Source organism: Alternaria triticimaculans (assembly GCF_023758025.1).
Source record: "Alternaria triticimaculans strain BMP 0046 chromosome Unknown scaffold_11, whole genome shotgun sequence".
Lineage (NCBI taxonomy): Eukaryota > Fungi > Ascomycota > Dothideomycetes > Pleosporales > Pleosporaceae > Alternaria > Alternaria triticimaculans.
The window spans coordinates 780,981-804,043 of NW_026055968.1; the positions used below are offsets into that span (position 1 = coordinate 780,981).

The window sequence follows — 23,063 nt, forward strand, 5'->3', positions numbered from 1 at the left end:
TACAGAGCCATGACCAGCGACCTCTTTAAGTTCGCACCCAATTCCGAGTCCAAAGCTATGGCCCGCGTCGAGCAAGGCAAAACAATTTTGTGGCGAAGCCATGTCTTGGTGTGATAGCTGTGTCTATTGGACATGACGCAGGTGAATAAACATCTCAACCCGGCCACACGCCATGCTGAGCGCGCGCTGTGGTGTCGTCGCAGGACCAGCGTCTAAGAGAACTGGTTGTACGACAACGCTGTCAACATGCTCGTACCTCTGATGAGCCGTTTTACCGTACGCATCGGCGCCGTTGGTCGTCCTCCCAAAGTTGACCAGGGTCTGCCATGAGTAATGAAAGACTAGAGGAATCATGCACTCCATCGCCTCAAGCTGTTCACCGCATCAGCAAGCACCAGATGTACGAGACAGACTACGAACAGCATCGAGGGGACAAGTCCAAGAACCCATGCGCAAGTCGAGCGTATCCAGCGATGCGTCTGTTCAGCACGACATGTAGTCTCGTAACACAGCTACTTTTTAGGTGGAAATATCGGATGTGGTGCCTCTTTGGGTAAAACCAGAAAGTAAAATGCGCGACAACGTGTCGATAGAGGATGTACTGAACTAGTCGTGTCTCACGTACTCAGGCGACGCGTACATCCTCAACGCATTTGTTCCATTATCTCTCAACGGCCTTCTAATGCAAAGCATGTGTCAAATCGCGACACGACTATCATAAATTCATCCACTATACGAAAAGCTCTCTTGGTTTTCTTGGTGTCGATCAAGATTATGAGGCACTGGCTCACCCCAGTATCCTTGCTTTCACCGATGTTGTCTTCACGATCGTTCCACAAACGTCACGGCATGCACAAGAGAAAAGCCCGTAGCCCTTCAAGGCTATCTCAAATATCACAGCCTGAACGGTACTCCGCCCCCTCTGGCGCATCGAATAGTACCACCAAGCTGTCAGAATTGCCTTTCCTCGTGCCCGACGGGTGCCGCGTTGGGACGTGTCTCACACAACCTGACGAGGCGGAAGCAAGAGTGCAGTCGGTCCGCTGCCCCACCAAACCACTCTTGCACGACGGACTCCTTAATTGCCATCTTGTTAGGCTTTCCATAACGCAACCTCACGATCGCGCCTGGTAGTGCCTTTTCGCTTAAACAAGAAGGATGCAAGGATGATCCTCGCATTGTGTCTATGAGAAAGCACGACTTCCGGTTAAAATCTCAAGAACGACTGTCAAGGAGCGTTACAGGTGACGAATTGCGGGCACACAGCGTCTTGCGAAAGGACGTTTGGTGCACATAACAGTCGAGGGAGCACGCTCTGTACCCCGGAGAAGGTTCTGACTGACAGCTGCGGTGATGCAATCAAGCTTTGTGGCGCTTTCCACACGGTAGGACGACTTACGACGACACTCGAGCAGCAGATGCACGTTCAGTGAAAGCAGCAAAAGCATGCGCGCATCACCACACCGATACTCGCTTTACTAGCTGTACACCGGTGTATTGGTTCTTGAGAACGCAATTCGATGCTCTCAGTGCGACAAGAGGAGCCTCACCCTGCCCCTCTCGGTGTGCAACAATTGAGATAGGTATCCGATATCGATACCGCTGCCTATCTACTAGGTCCATCTCTCACGCAATATTACCCATGTCCGCTAGATGCCTCCGCGATCTCCATCTATGGTGCTAACATAGTGCCCGAGGCGTAGTCCACTCCATTGACCTGGAAACCCAGACGGATCGCACGAACCGATGCCCGTTTCTAGTCGCCGCGACCAAGCGAGATCATTCACTCTATTGGATCCATCGACGCCGAACCATTCAAAAAGGACGGCGAACAACTACAGGGAGCTTGCATGCACATAGTCCTTGGCAATCTACTCAGACAGACCCCAAACACCTGCTCCGGGTCAGATGCGCAAATGAGGACAAGTGTCACGGCACCGGCTAGCTTGGGCGCTTCAGGTACCACGGCGTACGATTTGACATGTTCCTGACAGCGCTGACAGGTGTCACGGTGCGAGTCTTTATGCGCGAGCATGGTTGAACAGTCGCTACGGAAGGTGAGCCGATTAGGGCAGGCATGCCTCACTCTTTGGGCTTTCTTCGCGACCCGTTCCCTTCTTACTTTTCCTTCCTGCGGCAAGGTACCTCGTCTTTCTCCCCCTTACGAACGCGCGTCACATGTTCTTCTTCTTCACATGACCTCACGTGTTTGTCATTGTCTATTCCAGGTCTTTAGGCGGTGGCCACCACACCAGCCAGCACATCGGGTCCCACACACGCAAAGGTACCGTAGGGGAAATGTACGCTGCAGCTCCTCGGAGTAGGGCGGCCTCTTCCATTCAATTGCCGCACACGGTGAAGACGCCATCGAGCTATGGTCTAGTTCATGTAAGTACCCTCTCCCTCCTCCGCTCCGCTCCCGTGCGGAGGCCCGCACTGATAGACGATCCTATCGGTGTGAAAAGGAAGAGACTGTGACACGTTTATATACCCTCCACCAACGTGGCCGCCACCATGCAACCAGCCGGGCAACTCAAGATACGTGCCGAAGACGCCGACGGACGCTTTTCTGTTAGTTCACCGATAAGCGTCATGACAAGTTCATGGACAGCCTGTCATTTGGCTTGACGCTCCGTTAGATTCCAAGCTCTGCTGCCGGCCGAGGTAGTTGACAAGACCCCGCTCCCGGTCGTGGAGGTAATATCCGTCTTCGTTCCAAGTATTGGGAGGACGTCACGGCTGTCAGAAACCGCACGTTTGGTACATGCTCCCGCTATGGAGTAAGCCCGTATATCACATTTCCACTACCGTATTGATGCAGTCGGCCTATTTTGTCCTCTGCCTTCCGCTGTCACTTCCTCTTTTGATAGCAGGGCCTGGAACGTTCTTTGAATGTATCGTATCAGCGCTTAGAATGGACTTTTGACTGGCTCGTACGGAATGTTGAACTTGCTTTCGATTGTACGAAGAGGTATTTGTCTTGCGGGGACGGGACGAGTCAGGCGGACCATAGCAAACACTGTGACTGACTCTTACAGCGGTTGTACAATCTCCAGTTAGTTCATAGGCTCTCGAATGGATACGCTGATAGTACGCACATCATGAGGCCACACTACATTCACAGATGTTGCTCAGATCGTCAAACAGGCAGTATGAACAGCTCAGTATGAACATGACAATAGTCTCATCATTGACCACGACTACACAAAAGATTATCTCAGAAGAAAGTAAGCAAGAACAAAAAAACGCCCATTCAAAACACCAAGCAATCATAGCCAGCCACTCAATCGGGGCCGATGCTCGTCCATCCCATCCTACAAAACACCTTATAAAAACAATGACAAGAGCCCTTTGGAAGCACGCTCACTCTGCTCCTTCATGCGCTTCATGCGGTCGTGATGCTGCGCCCGATATAATATATACACAATACACAAAGTTTTACGCCTCAACATGCTCGTTATGGATGGGAGCATGCACATACAGTGAATGAAGAATGCAATGACACCCCACATATGCCGTCGTGATAGTCTTAGCGGGATGAGCCAGATTGCTTGGGAAGAGGCGAGGGGTTGTACGTCCATCCGCCATCGCGGACAAGACGTTCTCTTGCCTCGCGCTCCTTGCGCTTCTCCTCGGCGGTGACTTCGTCGTTGGCCCAGTAGGCGCTGCTGGTGCGCTCGCGGAAACGCTTGTGGCGCTCTTTGTTGGGGAAGACCTTTTCCATCTCCAGCGGTGCAATGGGACCGAAGATGTGCTCGGGATCCATGAGCTGTTGGTTGCTCAGCATCTCGCGGAGGTTGGGGGTGTTAACCCAGCTGGGCTGCTCGAACTCGTTCTCAGAGTCTTCGTCTTCCGAGTCGGTCATGATCTCAGGCAGCTTGATGTCATCTCCGTTGGGGTACTGTATCGTGGGTGCTTGGGATTGGGGTTGGTATGCGGACTCCGCGAACGGAATTTTGCCCTTCGCGAACTGAGCATGTGCCGGAGTAGTTGGGTTGAGGTTCTTCGCCTGTTGTGAAGGTCGTTTCGCTGGGCGATGGAGGGTCTCATCGCTTTCGCCTGGGAACTGTCGCTTGGGAGGAGGCTTTGCAGGGTTGACAGGAGGAATGTTGATGCGGTTCGCATCCTGAACTGTCTGCAGGCGAGATATAGGTCGGGCAGCTCCAAGGTCAGAGCGCGGTGGTTGAGACGTTGAAGCCTTGGGCTTTTCAACCACAGATTGCGGGCGGGCGGCTTGAGGCGCGGGCGGCTTAGAGATCGGCCTTGCAGACTTTGTTCCGGGTGCAGACTTGGTTGACAAAGCTGAAGCTGGGCGGTTCGCTGCGGCTGTAGGAGGCCTTGACGAAGGTCCTACAGATTTCCCCAAGTTCTGAGGAGCTGACGGGAGAGGTTTGCTAGACGAAGGAGCCGGACGAGCAGCAGGAGGAGGTGCCTGTCCGTACTGGCTGCTCTTGAGGTTGACCATAATCTTCTGGGGTGCCTTCGCCTTTGTAATAGCGTCCTTGCTTGTTGGTTTGGCAAGTTTCCTAGGCTCGCGAAGAGGTGCCTTCGTTGTCTTAGTGGTAGGCAACAGGCTCTTCGGAGGTGGCGGGGGTGGCATTTCGTCGCCAGAGTCCACGTCTTGGTCCCTGGAGAAAGCAGTGTTTGATCGAGGGATACCAGGTCGAGACACGGGCTGTTGTGGTGCTGCCTGCGCTGGTGTCTTACTCGCAGCTGATGCAGTGGGTTGCCGAAGACTTGATTGCGACGACATAGCGGTCGGTGTCTTTGCGCCCATGGCTCTGGCCTTCTGAGCATGTGCAGCAGCCTTGCTTTGTTCCTTCTCGCGCATCTGCCTGAGCTTGTCCTCAGCACGCTGTTGTTGCTTGGTCTCTCTCATTTCCTTCTCTCTCGCGTCCTTCTCCTTCTGCTTTTCGCGTTCAGTGGAGCTGCGAGTCCGTCGGCCGTCTCCCTTGAGTGGGCTACCGGGCATGGTAGCACTCTTACCGGACTTGATAGAGTCCTTGGAAGGTGAGCGCATATGAGTGAAGATGGTGGCCGGTCTCTCTGCGCGCTTTGGGCTGCTTAGAGCATCTTCTGATGGATCTGAAGAGGGGAACTTGGGCCTAGCAGGGCTCTCCTTGAGTGCATCCATCTTGACCTGAGCGCTGGTAGCACTCGATCCGATGAGCTTCTCTTTTGCTGCGCGGAATGCTGAATACAGTTTAGATTTCGAAGCACTGAGGGGGCCATCCATGTATTTCTTACTAGTCGGAGAGCCAACCGGCGTGGTTGATTCAGCAACTGCTGTGAGATCCGGATTTGAGACTGAAGTGAGTTTCGGCGGCACATGCCTAGCTGGAGAGACCTGGACGTCAGCAGTATGGCTCTTGTTAAAAGCAGGCCTGGCGACCTTGGGTGCAACTGCTGCTGTCCGAACCGGCGAGATCCAGTCGTCATCGTCATCGTCCTCTTGTGCGGGTTCGGGTGCTGGGAGACTCGGGTACGCTGGCTGCGAAGTCTGAACAGGTGCCACTTCTTCCTTTGCTTGTGTGGGTTCCTGAGGCTGCGACTGCGCAGATGTGATGTTCTGGCTAATGCGCTTCGGCGCTTCGTTCTGCTGCTTGAGCATGTTGATTCGCTCGAATAGACGCTGGGTCGAGGTCTTGTTGTGAACCTTCGTTGTCTCCGATTCCTCTCGCTGAAGCTCCGGGCGTTCCATATCCACATCCGAGTCATCGGCGTGTTGTATCTCCGCAGGATGCGCGAGCTGCGAGCCTCCCAGACTCTTTCCTCCTGTGAATCTGCCCATCTGGCTGTTGCGGGCTTTGCTCTGGTCGATGTGACTAATGCGCGATACTCGGTTGCCCATGCTCTTCTTCGGGAGCAATGGCTCGCGTGCGGGAAGGGAGGCAAAGGTAAGACTGCTTTTCCTAACGAGCGGCTTTACAGGGCTGGAGTTGTCCGAAGGGGAGCGCACATCATCGTCCATGTCCATTTGATCATCGATATCATGATGAATGAGGGTATCGTTGTGCTCGACTTCTGGGGACGCAGGCGGCGGGCCCGAGGGCGTAGTCGAGTGGTCGGGCGCGTAGATGTTCTTAGGCTCAGGCGCCAGGGCGCGGTTGTTCGCGGTGTCAAGCGCGTCATGGGTCTCGGCGGAGATGCTGTACTGTTCGGAAACTACGCGTGGTGGCTCTGGGAAGTCCTCCATATCCTCCATGCTGTGATCCTCCGCGTCAGAAAGGTCGTGATGAATCATTGTACCATCGGCATCAGATCGGGAGCGGTCGGCCTTGTATTCGTCATCCACTTCCATCGCATCGGCATCCGCGTCCTTGGCGCGCGAAGCTTCCCGCGAGGCATTCTTGCTCGCGAAAGCCTCATTCGCTGAGACGAAAGAATCGCCTGTGTCGCGGTCTTCTTCCTTATCGTGTATCGATTGACGGAAGGATTGAGTGGGCTGTGTGGGTTGTGTTGAGAAGCTTTGTGGCGGTGAGAAGACCTCGCTGGCTTCTGAAGTCATTACTGTCTCTTGCGATGACTGGACAGGGTTCCAAGCTGGTGCAAGAGGCTGTGCTGGGCGCTTATCGAATACATTCGCTTGGAAGCTGGTGTCAACATTCTCCTTGCCGGCGCTCTCGGGCTTAGTAAACAGCTGTCGCGCGATGGGCGTGCGGGCGACGGTAGGCGATTGGCGAACCGTGTTCTCTGCGTCTTCGGCGATCTGAAATCTAGCCTTCACGTTTCGTAGACTCTCTTCGGCGGCGCTTGTGCGTTTTTGCGCGTTCGCAGACTTGATACTGGCAAGAGGCTGGCTGATGTTAGTATGGGATGGAAGGCGACGCGCAAATTCTTACCTGGCGATCGACCGCCTTCTTTCGCGCGGTGCGAGGCGTCTTGCCGCGTAATTTGCCGGGTGTCTTGAAGACGTCGAGGTTGTGTCTACCGGGGAGTCAGTCTGGCGCGTGTTGACGGAAGGTAGACGCGACGTACGGTCTATCGCTGGCCAAAATGTCGAACATGTGCTCGTTGAGCCATTCCAGCTCGTTGCGCACAGAGAAGCCAAAATCCTCCAATTCTTGGGATACAAGCGTGTTGGATTGATGGCGCTCCTCGAGGATCCATCCAGCGGACCCTACAGTGGGTGCCTTTGTGCGGGCAGCCATGGCGAATGTGTGGGAGGGAGAAGTAAGTGCGGGTGGTTGGGCGCGTCGCGGTGCTGGCAGTCGCGTTCCGGGTAAAGGTCAGGTGTCGTCTAGGTTAGCTGAGCATGTCGTCTCGAAGCAATTCAGTCGTGTATGTCAACGCCAAAGGCAAAAGGGCAGTCCTGGGGGGGTCGTCGTCGGGGCGTTGGGGTGTTGGACCTTGAATGTTGTGACGCGGGACGAATCCAAACAATCGAGTGGGCCGCCCATCGCGCTGGCCATAGCGTTGCCAAGCCCGCCTCTCCCTTTTCGGACGACACCTGCATCATCGCTCACCATGATGCACTGCGTTGCATTATCTCTGAATGTTTAGCCTTGCTATCACTACACGAGATATCGCGTGTTTAAGCCCTCTCTCACTTGTGTCGGTGGTGGTGGCTAAGTATAGCACGCGGCAAAGGCCCGCCAAACGATCGCTGTAGCCGTTGAACACTGACCACCTGGCTGTCTTTGTCGCTACTTCTTCGCTTCGGCCTATCGATTAGCTACCTTCACTCCTTGTACTCATCGCGTCCTTCGGTATTCGCGCTCGAGGATGGAAGTGAGCTGCCCAAGTAGACCTCAAGAGCGCGTTTACTCCTGTGTGCAACTGACCTTCAATGTATGCAATCAAAGAGCTCCCCTGGAGCGTTGAGGTCTTGTAGTCATGCGTACGTATCCAAGATCCAATTGAAACGAGGAGAACGATAATCGGCATGGGGTTGGAAGGTACCAGTGGCTCCTCGCCCCTCTGAACCAAAATATGACACCAAATGCTGGCCTTGAGCCAAACCCCTACGGTGCACCGCTTGTCAACTGCGCTGGTCCGTGGTTTTTTGCTGCCTCCCACGCCCCTCTCGGCCATATTGTCGCACATATCCTTTCCTTGGTTGCTCTGGTCGTATTTCACTTCAAAAAAGCTTTTACTTGAAAGCAGCACTTCCGCCATCAGAGTTCCACTTCTGTCACTCCTGCACATCCACGCCACTCACCACCTCTCATCTACCTCTGAAATCATGTCTCCTTCAAGAGACCCCGCAATTCCGGCGGACGACAATCCTTTCAATAATCCTTCTCCTCTTGGGCGCATGCAAGAAACTACATGGGGCTGCGAAAGTCCGACGGAAGACAGTCTTCCCAATAATCCTCCTGGGCGCAGGCGGGAAATGCTCAACTGTGATGACCCTCCCAGCTACTCGTCGCTTACCATACGACGCTCCCATGACCCAGAGCACCCTTGGAATAGACCTCCGTCAACATATCGACCTCTCGTGCGTGCTTCCTCCACAGCTGGGCCCTCTCTTGTCTCTCACCGCCAACCGATACGACAACCCAGGGAGCACGAGCTTCGCAACGCAGTGCAGTCTTCTCCCGAATCGCGACTAGGTTCATCCATGGCATCCCTGCCATTCCTGCCATCACTGCCATCACTGTCACCACTGCCATCGCAGGCACCGCTATCACCAGGGTCATCATGGTTAACAAAACAGCCACCACGATCATTACAGTCAGCGCGGCCTGCATCAACCACAAAACCACCAGGGGCTGTATCCACACCCGACCAGCCTCCTTTGTTCCCAATGTCCCATGCTCCGGCGGGCATGACTGTCAACCATGACGGCACTTCAGACCAAGCAAGGTTCCCCGGGCTCACACAGCCCTGGCCATGGGGCTATACCTCTTCAAATACTACCAATACCTCCGCGAAAATGATCGCGCCCATCAATCAGGAGACGGGAGAGGTACATGGATCTCATTTCGCCAAGCTTGCTTACACAAATGTCGATTTCAGCACTCCTTCTTCCGCCTCCAAAGATACATCAAGGACTACGTTACCAATTCGAAGTCTTGGTGACAGACATAAGCCGCCAGTCTTCGGAGAGCCTACACCTCTCAAGTCTAGAGTTCTCAAGCCTACAGTTTACGAGCCTCCAGCTTACCAGCCTAGTGTCTACACTTCACCCAAATCGGCCTCGGATGCCTGGATACAAGCCCCACCAAAAACCATATCTCGGGCTTCTGGCTACGAATCAACACAACTCGACGGCTCACCAGGCCTCAGAGCACGCCTGGCAACTATCCGTGATCTTCGCCAGCGAAAATACACTGACGCAGAGATCGACAAAATGGTCGCAAATATGGGCAACGTCGGACTCTCCTTCCCCGAGCTTTTGGAGATGCTCAGAAATGGACCACAGACGGAGACCTCTACTAAGAAAGCGGAGCGCGCTCAGAGCAAGGTTGGTCCGCGACCGACGACTAGCACAACCCCCACAACACCTGCCAAACGCGATGTGCCGACATACTCCCTCAACCCCTCTGATGTGGAAGGTAGGAGGACTCAGTTGCCCATCAGGAGCCAGAAGACCACAAAACCCATCAAATCGCGTTTCGCAGTCGAGAAACTCGCTTCGGTGCAAACGGAACCCGCTGCCCGTGCCGAGCTGGACAGGGTGTTGGCTATGGACAATCCCAAGGCCCCTGAAGAGGAAGTTCCCGAGGACCAGTTCGAGACGCTGAACTTGGACTCGGACGAAGAGGAGTGGGACAAGATTGACGCGGACGATGAGTGGGAGGTTGTCGATGACCCGAGAGCAGAAGTGGAGAAGAACGCGGTTTAGACGCGTGTAGCTGGTTGCTTGGGTATCTCTCTTTCTCGACTCATGTGGTAGACTTAAATTAGCTTGAGGTGAATCTTAAGCTTCAGGCTCTCATCACTCGAAAGGGACTTTGTGGTTCGGTAAAGTAGGCAGTAGGTCAAAGCAATGAAAGCCAGCGCGCGAGCCATCCGACTAGATTTCTTCATGCGGCTGTGTATTCAATGGCCCATTTTCACGCACTAGTGAACATTTCTCAACGTAAAGAACGTCTAAAACCATCCCCCACCACAACCACAGCGCTCAACCATCGAACCTGCGAACATGTCTTCTCCTCCCCCTCCCCAAACAGGCGAAAGCCATCCGACCACCCGCCCCTACTGGATCCATCACGAGAGAATCTCACCACTTGATCTTTATCCAGGAGGCAGACGCGACCGCTTCGGAGGAATAGACCCAAGCCAACCATACCGCCCGTCTTCTCCCATACAACAATCAGAACCCGCTGCGTCACCAGAAGACTATACCCCACCATCATTAACTGAAATCTTTCCCCCTTCCGTCACTGCAACACTCCTTGACCCTACCCCTTTACCAAGAACCAATCCAGGTCAGCGTAGGCGTATTGTACCTCCCACTCTATTCCAAACCACCACAACCACCCTCCCCACCTTCCTCGCCAACAACCTCCTCCCCCTCCTACCCTCACACCCCCTCTACCCCACCCCAGGCACAATATGCGGAATTTGCCAAGACCCGTTCCACGGCTCCCACGCACCCGTTCTCATCACCAACACACCACATTGCGTTGGCCACATCTTCGGGTACCAATGTCTGCGCAAGTCGCTCGCATCAGGAATGCCGAATAGTAATAAATGTCCACTGTGTCGGACAAAGTGGTTTGAGATAAAGCAGGAAGGATTAGAGGATTTAGCGGAGATTTGGCGGGGTGTAGAGAGGGAGGAACAGAGGAGTATTAAGGAGGAGGAGAAAGCCGAAGCGGCAGTTAAGAGGAGGATGACAAGAGAGGAGATAGAGGCTCGGAATGCATGGCTCGGTGTCGTTGAGCCTGATGATGTTGATATGACACTAATGGAGATGGTAATGATCGTCGCCTGGCGGTACCTTTGCGACATCTCCGTCGGGCTTCTCATACTGTTTGTCGCAGCTTGTGTCATTATTTGCCTACTTGACTTATGGGTATCGAGAGAGGCATTCCCGTTCTGGCGTAGCTTGCAAGAAGCGTTCAATGTTGATCAGTAGTAAGGCGGTTGTGAGAGGGGAGGCGAGGTAACTGAGCTGTAAAGCTCATCACAGGGGAGATGCAGGGACACGAGATCGTACTAGTATGCCATTATCGTTACACGTAACTGTAACATGCGCGCGTTAAAAATACCATATAAAGACATCCCATTCACCCGTCCACCTGAACGCCGTGCGAGAAACAAATTATGCAATAGTGACGCTGCTTCCACCGTACTGTAAAGGGACTTTTCCGTACTCTTCCAATCACCCCTCTTTCTGTTCTTACGTCTCAGACCACCTTGCGAGTGTGATACTAGTTGTGTACACCATGGCAACGACACCGATAACCATCATGGAAATGTCACCGAACTTCTCCCAAGGACGGTTGGCGACACCCTTGTAGTGCAGGTAGGCAGGGTAGATGTACACCAGAGGTACACAGGCAAAGCTTCCAATGAGCGCGACGAACTTGTCGAGGTCGCTAGCTCCAAGGATAGCGATGGCACCGCAAAGAATGACGAGACACGTCCTGAAGGCGTTCTTCTTCCATTTGGTCATGTTGCTCTGCTTGCCGGATGCGCGACCAAAGATCTTGAGCTCAATGTTACGCATAGCAGGGAAGAGTTGCACCGGTGTGCCGACGAGAACGGCCATGGAGTAGAGGAACTGGACGGCGTTGACGAGCTTGCTGGTCTGGGGGAAGTTGGTGATGACCTCGACGGAGACGTTCTCGCCGAAGGTTCCGTAGCAGAGCACACCGACGGACGTGAAAATGACGGTGATGATGAGCATGACGATGTAGAGGAGCTTGCTGAAGTGCTCGGGTTCCTTCATGCTGGACTGGATGGGGAGGATAAGGCCGATGCCCTCAAAGGTGAAGATCGCGGAACCGATAGTCAGAGTAAAGTCGCGGGGGTTGAAGAGTTCGATAGACGGGTTGAAACCGCCCATCTTGGAGATCGATGAGATATCGTACCAGTAGATGTACGTCAGGCCGATGAGAATGAAGACATCGGCGAGGAGAGCGGCGGGTCCGAGCTTGGAGATGTTTCGGATGAAGGACATGGGTATCAGAACAGCGATCTGAATACCGATGAGCGCATTGGTGGAGAGGGGCTCCTCTGCATGAGTGACGGCATCCAGGAACGATCGAAGGTTGTCCGCGGTGAAAATAAGACCAGCGCATACGAAGCCGATTTGCGAAAGCGTGATGGAGACCAGGATGAGGGCACGGAATCTCGGTCCCACGACGATAGAACCCAGATCACCGTAACCACCACCACCATATCTCTTCCTTGTCGCTAGCAGCAACTCGAAGCACAGCGCTGTAATGGCAGAAACCATAATCATGGTGATCGACGAAAACAGCATGCCGCCGTTCTTGAAGGCCTTGGGCAAGAACATGATTCCGGTACCGATGAAGGCCTTCAGGAGAGTAAAGAAGGTCTTGACTTGGTCCGCATCACCCTGAGCCCTCAGTCTCTTCGAGCTCTGTCGGCGTCCGAGAAGTGGTCTCCGCTCGCCTTGCGCCTCATCTTCCTCTTCAACGGCAGATTCCGCATCTGACGAATCTTCATCAAGATCTTCACCGGCGAATTGGCCATACAGTTCAAGGAACGAGATGAAGTTTCGCGTAACAGGTTCCGAGATGTAGCTGACACGCTTGCTTTGCCGTTGTAAGTATTGGCGTCTCAGGCCGCCGGGCGCGAGCTGATCGCGAACGGGTAGCTCGTCATGGTCAACGTCTGAAATTGACGGAGCAGGGTTGCGGCCAAAGTGAACTGCATCAGAAAAGGTTGCTGCTCGTTGGTGCAACTTTTGCCGTCTGTTCTGTGCCGCAATCTTGTACAGGTCGCGGTGGATGTCGCCACCCTGTAATCGCAACGATGATTCCGGAAGCTGGCGGTCACCCGAGTTGGAGGCGTTATCTGCGCCCTCTTCTGCCGCTGGCGTCGCTGGGTCAAACTCTGAGAAGTCGAAGCTCGGGTCTAGATGCTGCTCTAGGACCCTGGCTTCCTTGGGGTTGGCACCCGCCGTGGTCTGCGGTGTATCGGTCATCGCGGCGACAGCTTCAATGAATGTTCAAACACCACAGTAGATGACTGGAAAATATCGACGGAGCTACGCAACTTGGGCGTCTGGTAGCTTGGGCGTGGCGGTGAGGTCCAAATGATGAAACAACAGCCAATCAGGGTTTGCAAAGCTCAAATGGTCCGTGTGCCTGACATCACCGTGTTGTGAGGTTTGGCGTTTGCAGTTTGTCGTGACAGAGTAGGAGAATGTGCGAGAAAGCAACAGCGAAGGTTAGCACAGGGGAAGAGAGCTACTTGAAGCAAAACAAGGGACGAGAATCTTCGAAGACGAGACCGCGACGGACCTGGGAAAACATGACGATCTCACTGGCGCCTTGGCACCGAGGCACCTGGGCACGTGTTGCGGAGGTTGGCCATCCCTGCGTCAGCCACGCCATCATTGGCGCAACAACCGACCGCGGCCGCATCCTAGGAGCTCAGTCCCAAGATAGCCGTTAATCAATACACATTGCCGGCAAAGCAGAAGAGCCCTTTGATCCGCACTTGACACGTTTCGTCACTGTCGACGGCACCATAAAGGCTGGAGAGCATACTGTACGTGATGGCTGCCCAACAAACCCCGAAAATCGTCTCACGATGGCCCCTCCAGGATTCGGGCCGCCTGGATACTCTGTCCCGCACCGCTCCATGCATCGCGAACCGCCCCCAGAAGGGTCCGATACCAACACCCGGCCCTATGCCATCTTCTTCTCCTATCTGTTGACATGCTTCTCTGTCGCGGTTTTCATCATCCTGAGGCTCGTCAAAAGAGCTAGCGTGCTGCGAAAGTCAACTACCGCACAGCTCCCACCAAGAAGACATGTCTGGCTGTTCAGTGCACTTGCCGTGGGCAGCTTGCTCACCACATGGACGCACATGTTCCAGTACTTCAAGGTCAGCTATCAGTCTTGGCTGATGTGGCGTAGCTACTACGAGCTTGAACCTGACCAGAATCACTGGGGATTGTGGTTGAAAGAAACTTCATTATTTCGAGAGGCATGGGAGACTGTCATAATAGGATATGCGAGGTACTGGTGGTCGCACCAGATCTTCTTCTTTGCACTGGGTCTGGGGTTGTATCTGGAGCAGAAAGGTAGAAGCTTATACTTGTTACTTGACAACCATGACTAACATATCTAGGAATACGCCGTGGCATTCGATATACTTGGGCATTCATGCTGCTTGGCCAGATTGTGGCCATCAGTTTTGCTACAAACCTCTTCATGCTCACCTTACTATTGAGCCCGCCGGCACCAGCTCCATCGGCATATGGTTCGCGCCGGCAAACGTGGCTAGGTCCATGGCTCCTAAACCTTTTCGCCATATTCGCAACTGCTTATCCCGCGATGCAACTAGCAGACGAACACTACTGGCATCACCCTACACACTTCATGCCGGTGCTCATGGCTCCACACATCGCTTTGATGCTCTTGCCCATTGCACGCGCTGTTGTACCGGCCTCATCCTTCACCGAGGATATCCAATTCACCGACAAGGTCTACAGCTACATGTGGGCACTGGTTCTAGGGAATGCCGGACTGATGTTGGCATGGACTACCGCAACAGCGTATGCCTATGGCGGTTTTGTGGGAATACAAAGTGCTCTGCTAGAACACCCAGCAGTGAGCAGCGTGGGATTCGATGTCATCTTCTGCTGGATCACATGGGCCTGTTGGTACTGGACGCAAGCAAAACCTGCTTATGAGGGTGTATCGCGGGACTCGGCCGAGAGGAGGAGCGCACATGCTGACGACGAGCCGGTCACTGCGCTGGGTGCCAGTGGATATGATGGCGGAGCAAGACATCGCTAGTGTGGTGGCTTATCGGCTGCCGGAGTTGGTTATATGACGAAGCTACGTGTTGCGCGTATGCGGGGAGTGGGTGTCCAGTGGTTGCATCATAGTTGATCGAAAGGGCTATTGCGATACTGCGCGTGTCGTCAGTGAGCGCTCTGATGTCGATGGAATAAGGTCCTCAAGCATACATACGGTTTGTAGTATGTAATCGTAAGCTCTTACCTCACCCTAGGAGTATAGAGTTGCAACGGTGGCTCGAGAATGGCTTCGTAGCTCTGTTCTTAGTATTCTACGCGTCCGGCGCTCTGTATATTATTAGGTGTCGCGACCTGTCAGTTTCGTATGCGGAAGGTGCTGGCGGAAGCGTAGTGAACAAGGCGACCATCGCGAAGGTAGTATCCCGATCATAGCCATTCATCTCGTAGTTGGTGTGAGGGCGTAAATCTGAAGCCGTAGACGATGTCACACCTCCGGCGAGTTTAGAATCGATAAGCTTTGACGCTAACAGGGTAACTCCGGCTTACAACCGGCCTGAACCCTTGCGTCATTGAGGAGAGCAACACTCTCCACCATCATCTTCATCGTACGAGGGTGCACAATTAACACAATATTGAATGCATCAGCACATCGCGAGCATTGTCATAGACGACCTCGTACCAGGCTTAATCAGCCTTCCAAAGCAGTGCTTATGATGCCTCTCATATTGCTCACGCTCACGAACACAGCTTTTTCGCCGCACCTTTACTTTTTTCACCTGCAGGTTCGGTACTGAGCTATCGATTTGACCCTCGTATTGACAGCTGATCCTCACGCTACATGCACCCTGAGGCCCTGTGCGGCTGTGGCACTTGTGGCACTTATGCAAGACTTATCCGGCAGGCTGGGGAAAGCTTCTCTCGCTAACGCGCGGGGTTGATCTATAACTGCCCTGATTGAGTTGCGCTGACCCTCATCGGGCATGCCGTGCGGTCCTGCATACGGAGCGAACGCAGCCGACTGGAAAGGATCATCGTGGGTGTGGCAAGGCGGCCAAAGCTAACGGGTAGCGGAACGTCATGGGCTGGCTGGGGCCCGTTATGGTGGAACACATGACTGCTGTGCAGGTGGAACCTTTGGAGGGAGCTGCGATGAGGCTGCGCGAATACGGCGACTACGAAGGATGATCGTGAGTATAAAGCTCGACCGTGCCGTTGCTGGTAAACTGCACTCATCAGCTCCTACATACTCGATCAACGCCTAGCATACCTCAGAAATTCTATCATCGCATCGACCACCTACAACCTCAACTAGCATCATTCAAAATGAAGACTTCATCCATCGCCCTCACCCTTGCAGCAGCTGCCGTTACGAGCGCACAGGATCCGTTCTACAACATCAGCTCTGCACCATTCTTCCTAGTCGTCACATCCGAAGACGGAAAGGTCAATGACACGCTGAGCGCCTGTCACGTCGGTGCAGCCATCGAATCACTCTGCCTCAGCAACGCTGGCGTAGGTGACAGCCCAGAACCTCTCGACGGCGCACAATTCCAATTCAACACATCCGTCTACTCTCAAGCACCAGAGGACGGCTTCGGCGTACCAGGCATCTTGACCTGGTGGTTGAACACCACCACGCTCGACATTCCCTCATCAGCAGCATTTAACCTCGACCCAACTTCCAACCTTGCAGGCATCACTCTCAGTCCCGGAAGCGGAAGCGATACGACTATGCTGGCTTTCGACTCCCAGGACGAACTTACGTATCAGGGCTACGTCCGCGGCGAGAACAACACAGGCAACTACCAGGAATTCTACCGCTGGTTTGCTTGCGACACAGACTATGCCAGCTACAGGTACAACAACCTGGCATGGGGATTGGGCGCGGGCAAGCCAGACAACCCAACCTGTGTCTCTGTCAACGTGACGAGGGTGTTTGTCTAGAGCGAAAAATTGTGATGGAAGAATCTGTTCCCGTAATGGTTGGATGAGAAGAGGGGAGATGGAGGAAAGCCCAATCGGGATTTACGACTTGACGTGCTACGCAATTAATGCTAATAGATAATGACACTCTTTTGACATGCGCAATCCGTTCTACGTGTACGTTCTGACAGGTGCCAGTCATCGTGATGTGATCGAAGGCCGCCTCTATAGATATCTATAAGCCAGCGTCCTTTCTCCCTAGCTTTTCTGACTCCGTCTGCACCTGTACGCACCGTACAGATTACCGCCGCCATGTTCAAACTTGTTCCTATCCTTCTTGCTTTCGCAGCTCTCACTTACGCTGACGCTGATTGCGAATACGATTGTGAACCCATCTACACCATACAATCTGACCCCTTCAACCTCGTCCTCATATCTGAAGATCCTTCCCTGAACGGCAAAACGCTATCTGCATGCCATGCAGGTGCAGCAATTTTCACGCTTTGCCCCACGCTTTCAGAAGAAGGGGCGCAGTATCCCGTTGTCCTGACCCACAACACAACCGACACTGCCATCACAAACGTACGTCTCCCATACACATCTATCCTGCTTTCCCCATCAGCCCTATCACCCACCAAAAGAAACCCACAGCACCCATTCCTCGCACCCACTAACATCCCACCCAGACCTTCGGCACCCAAGGCATCCTCTCCTGGACCATCCCCTACGACCCCTACCCCATCGACCTCTCTGTGCTCCTCCAACCCCAAGACATCGTTCCCCTATCCATTGCCCAACTCGCCATGACCTACAGTGGCGACGGCAGCCTCTCCTTTGACAACAACGACGTACTGAATTTCCAGAATCCGATTACTTGGGGGGCGGAGAAACCGGAAATGGGGGAGTGGACGGGATATTATCGCTGGTGGGTCTGCTTCACGTACTATGGGACGGGGTATGTTAGGCACACTTTGGTGTGGGGGACGGGGGTTGGGAAACCTGGTAAGTTTGGTGCTTTTTTGTTTTCCGGTAGATGTTGATCTTGGGGTGGTGGGACTGTGCTGACTGCTTTTGCTAGATCCGCCGAGTTGTGTTAAGGTTGGGGTTAAGAGGGTGTTTGTGTGAGAGATTGCCTGAACTAAGTCCAGGCTTCTAGTGTGAGTTCAAGGCGCATTGCCTTCTTCGTTGATCAGATGATAGATGGAGGTTTGCGGCGAATCCGGATGTGAGGTGGACCTGCGTCGATGTTACGGCTGTTGGGATCAGTAGAATGGTGACGGGAAGAAGCATGACTTCTATGTGACAATCAATACTGACTACTTTCCGGTTTAAAAGTCCATTTCGGTGTCTCCAATGTCAAAGTAGTCATTAGGCTCAGCCGACATGCTCTTTGTTGTTGAGGCTAGAACGAGCCCTCCAAATGCCTCCAGTTACAGGAGTCGTGCTCCGGAGATAAGGAAACAACACATTAGAGAGCAGAAAGGCGACGAGAGTTCTGAGGGAAGTAGTGTGCCTAATCGGCCCAAAGCTCGCATTCATGGGCTGAAGCATTTGGGGTGGACCTCCGTGAGGCTTGACCCTCAGTCCCTGAAGCTTAAGCCCTGGAGCGGTTAGCGTGTCACGCGAGGCTGGGCGTCTTCCATGTCGCGTACGCAACCCCAGCCTTTCTCTACACGCCCACAGCGAAATCAGCATTCAGCACTCTTTTCAACGTTCAATGTTCCTATCGGTCGTGACTCGCAGTCTTGGAGGCTAATGACGCGTCAGAATGCCTCACGACGCGGCTCTTGAGACCTGCGTACGCCAAAACCGCCACAAGCACTATTGCTGCCAACGCCAGCCCTACTGCAGTCAATGTCTACTACGTCAAACCATTGCGTGGCTACTATTGGACCCATAAATCTCCGATTAACGCGAAAGGCGTTCCCCAGGACGGATAGGTCTTCGAGATGGTCGCATTCAGCCTTCCCCGCGTAGATCCGACACAACGTGTGATGGCGTTCGAGGCGAGCAATGCCGTCATCGTGCTTTCCGGCGAATGTCAGCTAAGGTGCACCATCAACGTAGTGCTGGTGAGGCAGACTGTCTTGACCTCGTCTCTCGATAAGTGCAGCGCATAGCATCAGTTGTATGCCGACATTGCATAACATTTGCTAACTAGTACTTCGTCATTCTTTCGTATCGCATCGCCCTCATGATTCCTACATTGTTTTTCTTCCCTTTGGCCCTACTTCCGATACCTATAACCGCACAGTCTTCTCCCTCCTCCGCACCAGATACGCCTATACCTAGCAGTTCTACGGAAACGATCGTCGATGTCTCCAGTACCTTTACGAGCACCTACTCCGCCGACTTCTCGAGCGGTCTCCCGGGCATTGTCCTAAGCACATTCACCTCCGGACGGCAGAATGCCACCGCTACATCGTCGACGACAACACAAGAGGTGACAGCCATAGTCGGGCTGTCTCCTTCGACCGAATCCTCAAACGGCACTGCTTCAACGACCACGACATCTGCTCGTCCAAGCCCGACTAATACTCAGCCATGCAATGGATACGTCGAGTTTTGCCAGAGGAGGTTTTCCAACATCTCTATGGTCGTCGCACATAACAGCCCATTCGTGAGGCCACACAACGCAGCCAGCAACCAAGACTACCCAGTGCTTAATCAGCTCAATGATGGAATTCGAGGGTGTAAGCGCATCATACACGATACTAGAAACCTCTGGCTGACATCCAACAACAGTGCAATTCGAGACCCAAAAACCCAACGAGACCTCCGCTATACGCCTCTGCCATACCTCCTGCAGCCTGCTCGACGTGGGCACCCTCGAATCATACCTCGCAACAGTCAAAGGCTGGCTCGACCAGAACCCGTTCGAAGTCATTGCTATCATGATGGGCAACAACAACGGTCAGGATACCCGAAACCCAGCGACAGACTATATCGCACCTTTTCAAAACTCAGGAATTATGGAATACGTATGGACACCGCCTTCGGCTAGTCTGAACCTGACGGACTGGCCCACATTGGCCGAGATGATTATTAGGACTAAGCGTGTCGTGGTGATGTTGGACTATGGTGCAGACCAGGAACAAGTCCCGTGGCTGCTCAGCGAATTCAACTACCAGTGGCAAACCCCCTTTTCGCCAACCGATCCCGCGTTCCCCTGTACGGAGCAACGACCCCCAAATCAGCCAGAAGAAGTCTCACGCGAGCGCATGTACGTGATGAACCACAACCTGAACATCGAAGTCAGCCTCCCGGGTGTAAGCAGCATCCTCATACCGGCATACTCCCTTCTCGATGAGATCAATGCTGTGTCCGGAAACGGCAGCGTTGGTCTTAACGTACAAAACTGCGAAAAAATGTGGACTCGTCCGCCGAATTGGATACTCGTCGACTACTACAACTACGGCAACTTTAATGGCTCTGTCTTCCAGGTTGCTGCGACGGCCAATAACGTCACGTACAATGAGCAGTCGTGCTGTGGCACAGAGGGTACCAGCGCGGCACATATTTTGAGAAGTCAAGGGCTTTCCATAGCTTCATTGTTCGTTGGCGCTTATCTGTTGTGGTGAGTATAGTGCAAGGCAGCTCAATTAGTCTTGGAGTATCGGTATAGCGAGGCGTTTCTGGGGGTTGGGTTTGTCTCCATCTGCCGTACCGCTTGAGCACCGTCCGTTCTTGACCAATCTAATTGTTGTTCTTTGTAGCCTTGGCGGTGCGTTGCTCAGTGTGCTCGCCTGCATCATGGCTGGTCGACTCAATCCAGAGACGATAACATGGTCTTCCTCTCAGAGATCACCGATCCAGTCGCAATCTGAGTGACCTATACTATACCTATACGAAAAAGCATTTCAACGAAAAGGGTCAGGAAACCTCGGCGGTTGCGCCTGCAACTTCCATCATGCGCTTCGAGCGAGAATGGGCGCACTGACCGCATTAGGAGCTCCGGCTTCCAACACCTTCTCTTGACATGATTCTCTGCTTGGAGCCTGCTGACTTATTCACTTTTAGCGCTGACTGGACTATTTATTCGCCAACTCCTCCCTCCTTTTGTCAATACTTGCGCCCGCATCACGGATCAGCATTACTAGCATCTTTGTCCTCAACCTCAACCTCTACCTCTACCTCAACCTCCACATACGAACGCTACCAACAATGTCGTCAGAAATACCTGACTTGGAGACCCGAATACTCGCTCTGGAACGCATGGTGATAGCGGATAGTGGAAAAGGAGAGTCCATCAACCGCTTCAACAGCTTACGATACTGTCCGCCACCCTTCGATAAACTACCATCGCTCAACTACGGACCGAACAAGTACACGTACAACTTCGAACCAGCTCCTCGCCAGAACGACGCAGTCATGTGGTACATTACACTTCTTATTCGCGACATGGAAGCGGACCACATCGGCGTCGCAGACATGCATTTCCGAGTAGAACCTACCAACAATTCACCACCGTTCTGGCTGGTTTTGCCCGATTACACCACGTACTGCAGCAAGCTGTATACCTTTATGGATAGATTCAATGAGTTTCCCCTCACCGCTTGGGCAACCTTTTCCCCAGTAATGCCCGGTCCGACAGAGGATAATCTACACTTAAAGATCGGTACAGAATGGATCTTGTTAAAAGACTGGCTGCTCTCCAGCCAGACGCCAGCTGAAGACTTGGTTGGCGAGAGGGGCTACAGGGCGCAGCGCATATGTTGGGAGCTCAATGGGAAGCACTTCCGGCTCGCCGACCTTCCAACGGAGATGCGCATGAAGATTTTCGAGTTTGCTCTCGGTCCTCGAATTTATCCTTTGACTAAATCCAAGGACGCTGAGGTTTGTCTCGGCCTGGGTTTCCGCAGTTGGCATGACAGCAGTCAAATCGATCAGCGCCACCCCTCACGGCTGTATGGACGTGAGCACACAGTTACAGGGTGCTCCGCTTACGAGCCCAATCTTGCCCTCTTGTCTATAAACAGACAGACCTATAGTGAGGCTCTTCAAGCTGGCTGGGAGGACACCCGAAAGTGCTTCTTCTCACCGATTCAGCTCAGATCAGTTCTTGAGGCGGGTACCAAACCGAACTATAACTGGCTCAATCATCTCATTCTCGACTTCACGATGTCCGATTGGTTCAGTTTCTTCGGCGTCGGATTTCGTGACAACATTAGTATGAATAACGGTGTGTCTCTTGGACCTATACTCCCTACATTGGATGGACTGTCAAGTCTTCAGCTTTGGTTTCGAAGCCCAGACGACGGAGCCGCTTACTATCCTTATGGGATGCGTCATGTCGATAAGTCAATAATGGTCAGCTTTGTCTGTTGTCAGCGTACAATGGTCGACTGGATCATGACATTCGCTTGGCCATTTGTAAAGGATCTGCCAAAGGTGAGACTGGGTGGGATCCTGAAAAAGGACACAAAGGACAAATGGAATGAACTCCTCGCGTTGCCTGCAAGGGACAAGGATGGCGTAATGGACCACGCTGCTGAGCAGGCGGCCATTCTGGATACCCCATCAGCAGATATGTAAGTATCTACTCATCTTTAAGAAGCTTCCCACACTGATTACTTGCTAACAATATGGATAGCCCACCTCCATGCTTTTGTCGCACGCCTTGCAAGACTAGACACGGTAACCGTTACATTTCCGACTTTCCATCGAACAAATTACCTCCGCCCGACGATTTTGACTGCGAGGAATAGGACGATGCTTCTTGAGCGAGCCAAGACTAGGATCATGTCATCCGTATCTCGGAAGACCGAGGCATCCAGTCCAACAGGCCCGTCGCAAAGCGGGATTGCGTTGATAAATGACCGGAGGAGTACACCAGATATTGTCAAACGCGAATAGCCATTGGAATTCTGATAGAAGGTGTCGTAATCGATCATGCTTCTTCACTGGACGAAGAATGAGTGAAGCTTTAGAGACTAAGATCGCAATCTGCACACATCAAACAAGACGAGTATGAACAAGAAACTCACTTACGTGTTCGCCACATTGGAATCGAAGATAGCTTTCAAGACCATAAACATATCAACGACTTACTTCATCATGCTCTATTGCGCCCTGAGAGACTCACAGGCTTCAAAGACGCCTTCAACATCGCGTGTAGGTAGCCTTGCAGAAGTTTTGTTGCCACGATCTAATACACCAGGTATTTTGACCAGCCGTTCTGGTTGTTTAGTAGCCCAACTAATACGAAAGAAACCAGAGAAAGCAAAGTGAAGCCTCTGTATACGCTACTCCATTCCCTATTACTACTGCCTACAGCAAAATG

At 53.1% G+C, this 23,063-nt stretch overlaps 7 protein-coding genes across 7 annotated transcripts; 5 read left to right on the forward strand and 2 right to left on the reverse strand.

The window, feature by feature from the left end:
• Positions 1-3,529: 3,529 nt before the first annotated feature.
• J4E78_007416 (uncharacterized protein) lies at positions 3,530-7,151 on the reverse strand (the record flags this gene model as incomplete). Its single annotated transcript, XM_049368022.1, has 3 exons — positions 3,530-6,796; positions 6,843-6,927; positions 6,979-7,151. The coding sequence occupies 3 exons, from the start codon at positions 7,149-7,151 to the stop codon at positions 3,530-3,532; spliced, it is 3,525 nt and encodes a 1,174-aa protein (XP_049220343.1).
• A 1,727-nt stretch (positions 7,152-8,878) lies between these two features.
• On the forward strand, positions 8,879-9,790 carry J4E78_007417 (uncharacterized protein; the record flags this gene model as incomplete). Its single annotated transcript, XM_049368023.1, has 1 exon — positions 8,879-9,790. The coding sequence occupies one exon, from the start codon at positions 8,879-8,881 to the stop codon at positions 9,788-9,790; it is 912 nt and encodes a 303-aa protein (XP_049220344.1).
• A 1,503-nt stretch (positions 9,791-11,293) lies between these two features.
• Positions 11,294-13,069, reverse strand: J4E78_007418 (uncharacterized protein; the record flags this gene model as incomplete). Its single annotated transcript, XM_049368024.1, has 1 exon — positions 11,294-13,069. One exon carries the CDS (start codon positions 13,067-13,069, stop codon positions 11,294-11,296), a length of 1,776 nt encoding a protein of 591 aa, XP_049220345.1.
• A 611-nt stretch (positions 13,070-13,680) lies between these two features.
• On the forward strand, positions 13,681-14,894 carry J4E78_007419 (uncharacterized protein; the record flags this gene model as incomplete). The annotated part of the gene is made up of 2 exons (XM_049368025.1): positions 13,681-14,176; positions 14,224-14,894. 2 exons carry the CDS (start codon positions 13,681-13,683, stop codon positions 14,892-14,894), a joined length of 1,167 nt encoding a protein of 388 aa, XP_049220346.1.
• Positions 14,895-16,180: 1,286 nt separating this feature from the next.
• J4E78_007420 (uncharacterized protein) lies at positions 16,181-16,801 on the forward strand (the record flags this gene model as incomplete). The annotated part of the gene is made up of 1 exon (XM_049368026.1): positions 16,181-16,801. The coding sequence occupies one exon, from the start codon at positions 16,181-16,183 to the stop codon at positions 16,799-16,801; it is 621 nt and encodes a 206-aa protein (XP_049220347.1).
• A 291-nt stretch (positions 16,802-17,092) lies between these two features.
• Positions 17,093-20,361, forward strand: J4E78_007421 (uncharacterized protein; the record flags this gene model as incomplete). The annotated part of the gene is made up of 5 exons (XM_049368027.1): positions 17,093-17,362; positions 17,467-17,735; positions 18,548-18,578; positions 19,323-19,473; positions 19,526-20,361. 5 exons carry the CDS (start codon positions 17,093-17,095, stop codon positions 20,359-20,361), a joined length of 1,557 nt encoding a protein of 518 aa, XP_049220348.1.
• Positions 20,362-20,944: 583 nt separating this feature from the next.
• On the forward strand, positions 20,945-22,315 carry J4E78_007422 (uncharacterized protein; the record flags this gene model as incomplete). The annotated part of the gene is made up of 2 exons (XM_049368028.1): positions 20,945-21,616; positions 22,160-22,315. 2 exons carry the CDS (start codon positions 20,945-20,947, stop codon positions 22,313-22,315), a joined length of 828 nt encoding a protein of 275 aa, XP_049220349.1.
• Between the last annotated feature and the right edge of the window lie 748 nt (positions 22,316-23,063).